The 10,224-nt window shown below is 42.2% G+C and overlaps 1 protein-coding gene across 1 annotated transcript in view; it reads right to left on the bottom strand.

Annotated features, from left to right (window-relative positions):
• LOC137023184 (rho guanine nucleotide exchange factor 17-like) overlaps positions 1-9,452 on the bottom strand; it is a 121,079-nt gene extending 111,627 nt beyond the window's left edge. The window contains exons 1-2 of the mRNA XM_067389920.1: positions 8,482-9,452; positions 4,701-8,185 (exon numbers count right to left, since the gene is read on the bottom strand). Of these exons, the coding sequence (XP_067246021.1) occupies positions 4,701-8,185; positions 8,482-9,010 (4,014 nt within the window). The 5' untranslated portion in view covers positions 9,011-9,452. The remainder of the gene's footprint in view (positions 1-4,700; positions 8,186-8,481) is intronic.
• Between the last annotated feature and the right edge of the window lie 772 nt (positions 9,453-10,224).

Below are 10,224 nucleotides of genomic sequence, written 5' to 3' on the forward strand. Positions count from 1 at the left end.
GCAGGTGTTCATCACTAATGAACAACCATTATTTGATTAACAGCTTAATTATCTCATTAACTTTAACTCTGCTTCAGTGTTATTTTAACACTATTTAGAGAGGGACCAAATGTACTCTGAGCAGAGTTGATTCAACTCTGGAGATTTTGCTGTGTAATCAAAACAGTTCATGTGAGTACAGTGGTTCTACCTTAATATTATAAAGCGATGAGAATACTATTTGTGCACCAAAAAACAAAATAACTTTATTCAACAATATCTAGTGATGGGTGATTTCAAAACACTGCTTCATGAAGCTTCGAAAGCTTTAAGAATCCATAAGTAGAATAGCCTTCCCTATTCCCTAGTCAATGGAGCCCATCAACTGTTTGGTTACACATATTCTTCAAAATATCTTTTGTGTTCAGCAGAAGAAAAAAATTCATATAGGTCTGGAACAACTTGAGGGTGAATAAATAATGGCATAATTTTCTTTTTTGGGCAAACTATCCCTTTAAAATGGTAGCAAGCTGATTGTCCAGCCTGAGCTGCAAAAAAAAAAAAAAAAGTGTCAAAAACCCATTTCAAATCAGTCAACAGTCCTTTCAACCAGTCTTAAACCAGTAAACCAGCTTAGCCTGGTAAAGCCATTTTTTTTCTTCAGCAGACGAATAACATGAACTGATGAATCATTCACAATAGCAGTGGGGGAAGCAAGCTTAAGGGTGAGAAAATCTACAGACATCTCCAAGACATCCAGGCCTTACATTAAAACACACTGACTCACAAGTGTCTGAGTGAACACATAGAGGGAATTACTCTCGGATAGAAGGAACGACACAGACATGACTGTGTCCCCTCTGAGACAACAGTCCAATCGAAGGCAGACAGCAAACACATGCACTCATTCCAACTGAGCCTTTAATCCCGCTAAAGACACTGAGCAGCAGTTACAGCCAGAACAGCATCAAAGCTCTGACAAGTCATGCAAACACAGCACACAGTCGTCTGGAGTGTCTGTGTGTATGTGTGTGTGTGCTGTCTCACGCCTGGCACTTTGTTTCAAAACAGTCTCCCGAGCAGAGCGGCACATTCCAGCCTCTGCAGCTCATCAAACATATTAGTAACCACAACAACTTCCTGTTTCTGTTCCCCAGCTTCCTGTCTGTGCAGGATCACTCGGCACAGGCACTGATAAAGGAGCAGAGACTCTTATAACACACACATATACACTTAAACACACAAAAACTGTATCCCTACCATTCCTGCTAAAGCACACACTCACACACACACACACCTAAACCAGTTTAGACCTGCAGACCAGCTTCATAGTCAGAGTTATAAAATGAATATTGATAGCCAATCAGATTATTTGAGATCATATTAAGATCACTGACTTTTAACTTCAGATAGCTTGGCAAACGGAGTACAGTTTGAGACTTTGATGAGATTTCTTCTGAAACTCTTAAGCATGTCTCCATTTAATCCTATTGCTGTCTAGGAGGATATTAAAAGGTTTTTGGGATTTGATTAGTACAAAAATATTTCTGAATTTAAAATATAAAATACTAAAAAGGTACTTACAATGGAAGACAGGCACAGCACGAGAATTTAAAAATATAGCCTCAGGAAACATATATGTTAACATGAAACTAGTTTGATAGAATCACTTACTTTGTGCAATGTTATATGATATCCAATCTTTCAACTTCAGCATCATGAAAATTACTATTTACATGGAGCAAACTCCAGCCACTTACATCAGTAGTGCATAACCAGATGCTCATCCAGCTAGGTAGTCTGTCTCACCTCAAAATGGTTAATTTAGATGACTTTAAAGATCAAATAATATATATTTTAACTCAGTACTTAAATTCAAGTGCTTTACTAAAATACAAGCATCACATTTCTCCTTGTAAACCATCTAAAAGACCCTACAGAGGTGCGTTACTGTAAGTTAACTGAAGGAAAAAATGATTTGTGTGATAATCAACCATATGCCACAAATGCTTCCTTGAAGTTCTTTTTCAGTATATTTAAGAGCATCAGAAACTTACTTAGGGTACATTTACATGACAACGATATGCTTAAAACAGAGAAGTTTTTCCTTTGAGTTTTCCGTGTACAGATGACACCATTGTCAAAATGATCCCCATTCATACGAATTTGTGAAAACGACCAAAAACGCTGTATTCTGCTAGCAGGCCATTAGATGGCGATGTAATACGCATAATCGTTTTCACAGATTCGCGTTTTCGTTGTTTACATGGAGACTGTTTTCAAAAACTTGCACTTTGAAACCCGTTTTTAAAAGTTTGCATTTTCAGGCCGCTTTCGTGTAAATGAATGGCCAAAACGCATAAAAAGTTTTCCCTTTTTTAGTTGAAAACGGTATTGTGTAAACAGCCCCTTAGATTTTTCTGTCATTACTGTGGCAGCATTATATTGATTATGAACACAAACACTTATACATGTGTGTTATACATGGGGGTTACTTAGCAGGCTGTGCTTTTGTTACGTTCTTTTATCTTGGCTCTTTTGCTGGTCTTTGTACAGCTGAGAACAATGTGTTCACCCTCCTTTATCCGTTTCACATTACCGCAGCATTGAGACATCTTCACAGGTTACTCACAAAGAGCTCAATCTGAGGGCGTTTTCCCCTCCGCTGTCCACATGTGTTTTTCCTTCTTTTTTCAAGGGTGTGTTTACAGTTTCTGATCATCACAACCTCAAGGAATACTTGGCTAACCCGTCTCACACAGACAAGCTCTCTACACACATGTTGCAGCCCCTGTAATAAACACCCTGTGTTTATGGTCTGAACCACTCCAAGCTTCAATATTCATTAACCCACTAGTGTCAGACATCCGTACTCTCCTCTTTCACTAAAGAACAAGAACAGTGATGCAGTCAAGATAATTACCATGGCCTCAACTTTTACCTAACAACTGCCATTACTGTGGTTAGTAATTGCATAACCCAAATCACAGAAAATACTTTCAAACATATGGAAAGAACTACTCATAGGTTTACTTTAAATAAACAAAGCAAATGCAATACGTTTGCCCCAAAATGTATATCATTGCATTAGATAACTACATGGTGGCATTTCTTAAAAGGAAATATAAACACACTAATGCAATGACACTCATCCATATTTAACTGTGGCTTAAGTGTACAAATACTTTCTGAGGCCACTATATTCATATACAAATGGCATGTGCTGTAGACAAAATCTTTGGACACGGTTTGAAAAGGAGGGGAAAAAAAACATGAAAGAAACATCAAACATCCCTACACATGTCATAAAGCAGGCATTAGTCTCTGCAAATGTGCCTGGAGCTTAAGAGAAGGAACATTTAGCTCTATTTACACTTTGTGTTTTCATTAGCCACAATACGAATGTGTGTGTGCGAGTGCCTGAGAACAGAGTGAAAAGCGTGTGCAAGTCTCCAAGCGTCTGTCAATGATGGACTCAAATTAGACTGCATAATCCAGGCTGAATGAAAAGGCCATGCAAACATTTCCCCACTGTGCACTTCATAATGACCCTTGCAAGAAAAAAGAAGAATAAAAAAAAAAAAAGGAATTTGGGAGCTATAGAGGCCAACAGAATGTTATTCAAACTCATCTGCACCCTTTATATAATCAGCCAATTTCAGGCGGCTCCAAACACAGTCCTAAGTGGACCACAATACTGAAAGGACAAGCTGGCACAGATGAAATCTCAGGAAAATACAGCACCATAAAAGGTGGACTAAGGGAAACTATGACCAAACCCTGTGTCTGAGACAGACCAACCGTGCTACACAGGGCTTACCAAGCCATACAGAGAACTAATCCATCACTAAGAGTTTGCAAGACTTCTGAAAACATCACATCCCCGGGACATACACTACCAAGCACAACACTCATAAATATGATATATTTGAATGGCACTTCTTCCTAAGGTCAGTTTGGTAACACAAGCCTTTTTTGAAAGTTAATTTAAGTTATTTTAACCTTCTATAGAACGGATAAACCATTATATAAATACACAAGGAGATAAAGCATTCCCTTCAAAATGTGTGTAGAAGGATGCCAGAATTATTAAGACTATTCATTGAGTCAAGCAAACAAGGGAATATTTGCAGCGGAGAAATACACAGATGCACACACAGTGCACAAACACACTACAGGCACTGGACCAAAACAAAGGTAGGCTAAGGAAAAAAAAAGAACGACACAACTCCAGAAGAACCTGCTGGGGGAGGGGGGGGGGGATTTTTCTTCAAATTTCTAAGAAACATCTTTCTGCTCTTTTCTTAAGAGACAAAAACAAAGTCTGGAGCAATAAATTCAGCTGCCCTACAACCTGAGGTAAGAACATGCCAAACAGTACACAAATAAATACATAATTTTGCGCACACACATGCCCACTCAAGCTGAAGGCCTTGAAATTCTCATCCAAGTTCTATTCAGTGTGATGTATCAGCACACCAGCATGAAGGTCTCATAAAATGAAAAACTATGCAAAAAACACCTTGACTTGATTTGCTCACGAGTTATAAACTTCACATTAGAAACAATAAGAACGTTAAAAAAAAAAAAAAAACTACTTCCAATCAACAATCTTTGCTGAGTTTATATACATTTGCAAGTACATACGTCATAACTCTCCATAAACAAACAATTCAAAGACATTTAAATACCCAAAATAGAGAATAGAACACATCACTCACCACTCTTGGTTTGGCCTTCAGAGGGACAGTGGAAAGTTCCTCACTGGACTTCCTCTCCAGCTTTGGCTCAGTGGTGGGAACTGAAGGTGTGGAAGTAGTGCCTTCCAGAATAACCCCACCAGTGGCTGCTGGGGTCTCCGCAGGGGACTCTGGAGAGCTCATGGTCAAGATGTATTGCTCAGTGACGTCCTCTAATGATGGAGTGTCCTCCCCTGGGACTATTTTGTTAGGCAATGAAGACTCATGGCTAGACCTCTGGAGATCCTGGGTTATGTGGGCATGTGAAGGAATGATAGGCACAAATGTGGCAGGTTCACTGGCATGACGCACATGTTTGGGTCTGACCTTTGAGGTTGGAAGCTGGGGGAGGATGGATGCAGAGGACTGCTCTTCGCCTTGTTCTTCTAACTGATCCCCGTCATCACAAGACACCTGATGGGTAAAGCGGTTTGTGCGTTTTTTGGGGCTTCTGCGAGTGATGCGAGGAGACAAAACCTGAGCTAGCTTAGGGTCAAAAGGAAAGGAGGGCTCTCCTGCTGCTTTTGTTTCTCCATTATGACCAAGGTGGGAGGGCAAAACATGCTCAGACTGAGAACGAGACCTTCTGGTTGGACAATAAAGTTGTTGTTGTTCACTATTCAGTGCCCATAGCTCATCTCTTTGCTCAGATAAGATGGGCTCACTGCTAGAAGGTGGTATAGATTGTTCTAGTTCACTAATTGGCTCGCTGGGAAGCTTTTGAAATTCTAGGACTGTATCCGCCAATTCTCCACGCCTACTAGGGTCACTAAAGCTCTTTTTCTTCACAGCCTTTCCATTTACTTTCTCATCGATAAGATTATCCATTGCGCCAGGTTCACAAACGATGCTCTGAATCACAGTACTGTAATCTCTCAGGCTGTCGCTACACACGGAAAGGTCACTGGCTGCACTGCCTGTATATTCAGAAAGGTCTGCTGCAGAGGACTCCACACCACCCACCTTGGAGTTTAGAGAGAGTGAACCGAGCAGGTTGCTGTCCATGGAGAAGCTCTTTCCGCCATCCTCTGCAACTGAACAACGTCTATGAGGCATGGGATCACTCAAGGAGCGGTATGCAGACTCACCGTTCGACTCTCCGTTACTGCCATTGCTGGAGTCTGAACCATTGTTCCCAGCTGAGGAAAATTTCCTTCGCCTGCGAATAGCACTAGGAGTAGACGGAGCCTCTAAGGCCCCTTGGTTTACATTTTTACTGCTGCTAATGTCTCCTCCTATGGCTACTCCCTCATACTCTGTCCTAACAGATGGAACCTGAGATGAAAGAGATTCCTCTGGTGTTGTATCAGGCAACTGCTCTTCGTACAACCCTGACTGATTCCAAGCGGTGAGAGTCTGACCCAGCAAGTCTTTACTGCAGGACAGCCCCCTATATGAGCCAACCTCTGGCTCTGTAACAATTCCTTCGTCTGTCAGGCTAGATTCATGACCAGAGAGTTCATCCAATGACTTATCACAGAACATGTTCTCCTCTGAATTTCCCTTCTGTAAACATTTTTCACTTTTTCCATCAGCATCCCCTTCCTTACACCCAGTAAATACAGGGTGTTCAAGTCTCTTCACCTCCTGCTTCGCCTTATTTTCTTTTACAGTGTCTATTTTAGTGTCACTGCTTTTTGTCTTGAAACGGTCTTCCTCATAATCATCATCCTTACTTTCACTCATTTGACAAATGTCTCTTATTACCTGTCTGGCTTCCTGTACATAGCGGTCTTGTAGAGGGGTCGGCATTGGCTCGTCGTAACCATAGGTACTTCTGCAATCATCGCTCTCCACCTCCCTGTCAGCAATCACCACCTGCTCGCTACTGCCTTCAGAGTCTAGCCGTTGCTCGGAAGAACTCCTTAAACCTGGCCCGCTACCATAATATTGCTGTCCTCCTGGCTTCTCAGAGTAAGTGAAAGACTTTGCCCTCCTCAAAGTAGCAGTGAGATCCTTCAGAGAAGGGCGTCCAGGGTGCGGCCGATTTGTCCTGGAGCCCATTCTGTACACGGATGTGCCTTGATCAGAGTTCAGATTGTCCTCATCATCTTGACCCTTTTTCCTCATTCTTAACTCTGACAGATCAGTCTTAAGGTAGCTAAGAAGCGATAGCGTTTCTGAGGCAATGTCAGGGTTGGACATAGAGATCCTGTTCCTGTCTTTTTCGTTATTTAAGGACTGGGAGAATACTCTGTTTTCTGAACTGCCCGTTTTACAGTCTGCTGGGCTTAGGCTGGGCACAAGCTTAGGGCGAACTCGAACTGGGGCACGGGAAAAGTTATCTCCATGCCCAAAACTAGGGGAGCGGTACATAGTGGCATTGCCATGGTATGTCTTACTCAGAACCGCTGATGATGCCCTGCTAAAGCTGTGGATGTTGGCTGGCTGATCCTCTTCTTTTAATGTCTCTGTGCTAGAATACCTGCTACTATTTCTTGACCCCAACGGACTGGATATAAATGAGGGTATGGTGACTTTTGAAACCCGTGACACCTGAGGAACAGGGCTAGTTCCGACTGACCCCTCAAAATTTCTATATAGGTGCCTAAAACTGTCCTTACTCATGTGAGATCGTTGAGATGGATTGTCTCGTGCCCATGACATGCCCGCATTACAACCTCTAGAACGGAAACCTTCAGTCCTGCGGCCCACCGTCTGAGAATCACAAGGCTCCATCATTACAGGCTGGTTGTCGCTGTCATCAGACTCCTCATTGTCCCTGTTGCAACTGTTTTTCTTCTTTTTCCTTAGCGAGCGACGTCTTACGTCCCTGTTGTGGTAAGCTAGCGCTGCAGGGCTGTCCTCCTCACTGCCTGAAGACCTTCCTCTCAACTTAGCCCTAGTGCCATGCTTGTTTTGAGGTAAGGTACTGACTATCCATCCACTCAACTCCTCAACCTCTTCTCCAGAGCTCAGTCTTCCCTGAGTACCGGCTAGTTCTACGGAGGGCCCTGTCTGTGGTTGGGAGGAGTTATGCGTGGAATGCGAGCTATCCGGTGGCTGTGGCTGCTCTGCCCTCTGTCTCTGCTCCTGCAGCTGCCAACGGTGAGACCTGAGGGGCAAAGCACCCGTTCCTCTGTGTGGTGGGGGAGCAGTTGTAGAATCACAATTCAAAAACTCACAGGAATTGCTTTCAGCACTTAAAGTATGGAAGTCTGGGTTTGAATAGTGCACATACAATGCACTGTTGTCATGATGAGAGCTGATTGTATCTTGCCAGGCTCCCCTTGGCTGGTGGGGGAACTGTTTGTCACTTTTGTCTGGAGTTGAAATGCCCTCTTTAGCATCAAAATGTTGACAGGCAGATTTCAAGTCATCAGCATCTGAAGTTGACCTATGTTGTTTTCTGCGTCCATCCCCAAATAGTTCTCTAATCTTAGTAACGCTTGGCCAGTTTGCATCAACATGAATAGTCTCTCCATAGGAAGGGTGATAGCCACGACGAGATTTGCATGTTGGGCTCCCTAAGACAAAAACATTGTGTTTTAACTCACAGTATGATAATGACTTAAATGCATTTAAATGTATTCATCAAGCAGACACTTTTAAGCAAAGTGACATTCAAATGCAGAACATCACAAGCAATCTGTCATAACAGTAAACAATACACAGTACACAATGCCAAGATTAAAGTACAAGCCAGATAAGTACTTAAATATAAACAGACGTGACATAGTAAGTGTCTTTGTTCAAGGTTGACGATTAGTTAAGCCCTAATAGGCAAAATGAGAACCAGTGGTTTCAAAACAATGCATCTTACCTGTATTTGTGCCACCCAAAGTCTTCCGGAGCCTGTGTTTATCTGCTCTGTCCGAATCCGAGCCTGACACAGACTCTTGAGCAGAGCAATATCTGTTACTGTCTCTAAGATTCTCTTTCGCGGACTCCGAAAACTCCTTGGATAAGCAGCCACCCTCGTTCAAAGACGAATCTTCGGTACTTTTTGTGTTTTTAACGCTTCCAGTGTTTACTATGGAGCTCGGTGTCCCGGCTGTGCTCAAAATGAACTTCTCAGAGAGCTCACGAACCGATATTCCATGAGACGCTTTCTTGAGGTCTGCGGTTGAGAGGCTGGCCGCTGAGATTTTGGAAACTTTTCTGGATACAGAAACAGCGTGCGTCGCTTGTGATGGCTGCGCGCTGTGCTCTACGGCGTCTGGGGGAAGGGCACCGCACCTATCCAAATCCTCTCCAAATGATCTGCGCTTCTTTGCGCTCCAGCTCTCCAACTTTTTGAAAGAGACGCTTCTATATACAGACGCTTTTCTCTCAATCTCCCTTTCAGCCATTGCGATGCCTGTCCTCCCACTTGTCTTTCTTGCTTTTCTCTCAGTTCATTGATAAATAGTCCGCACTTTCCTTTCCCTTCTTTATCCGTGGTTGCCTTTACCCCCCTGAAAACAACTTACAATGCCCCCATTTAACCACAAAAGTTGCTTGGCAGTGTTTTCCGGAGAGGAGGACAAAAAAACTTCAGGAACAACAGATGAGATTGTTTACGAAAACAGAGTTATATCCCCAGACCTTTGCGCATGTTTGCCTCCCTTAGTGTCCATACATGCATTTATAAAGAGCTCAAAGTTTGAGCAAAAAACTCCCAAGTGTTTCACCCCAACAAACACTAGAGAAACGTTTGGATAATGTATTTTTTCCAAAGTAAATCCCATTTCCTTGGCTGACTGTCTTTCTTCAAACGCATCCTTTACTTCCAGCTTGAATAAGTGCGCTCAGCCTTTTTTTAGGCACAATTAAGGGTTTCCGTGACTTGTGGCTTTTTACATACAGATAGTTCCTTGGATTGAGGGCGGGACTAAAACATGGGGTCGGGGTTAGAGAGAGAGACCCCTGGGGAATATGAGGGGGGATCCAGCTTTTCCTCTTTTTGATGTGAGAAAGAAGATAATGCTGACATTATGCGTCAGTCTATAAATGCACAATAGGAAACCGTTGAAGATCAACCGTTATCATCTTCAGTTTTTTGCTGAGCTTTGGGGAGGCTCAGACTGATAAATCTAATTATTGCCTCTTAAACCAAAGCTGTTTGTCTGCAGAGTGTCCATGAACTAGCTTTACAGTAAAAAACTTTTGCAGTCCTTTGTTTCGACGGGGTTTTTCTCTCTCTCTCTCTCTCTCTTTTCTTTTTCGTCTATCTTGCCTTTTATTTGCACGACTACAGTGCACTCTAGTGGTCATATTCTTGTTAACTCAAATACAATTTCCTGTAAAAAATGTCATTGCTTAAAGGGATAGTTCACACAAAAAAATGAAAATTCATCATTTACTCACCCTCAAGTTGTTCCAAACCTGTATGAATTTCTTTGAAGAATATGGGTAACCAAACAATAGACTTCCATATATGGGGGGAATACTATGGAAGTAATGTATGACAGAATCTCTAAAATACTATGACCGAATCTTCATTTTTAAGTGAACTATCCCTTTAAAAGAATAAAACATCAAACCAAGTGTCTTTTATTTTGAAGAAAACAAACTTTTTAGGAAA

Source organism: Chanodichthys erythropterus, chromosome 7, assembly GCF_024489055.1.
Source record: "Chanodichthys erythropterus isolate Z2021 chromosome 7, ASM2448905v1, whole genome shotgun sequence".
NCBI lineage: Eukaryota > Metazoa > Chordata > Actinopteri > Cypriniformes > Xenocyprididae > Chanodichthys > Chanodichthys erythropterus.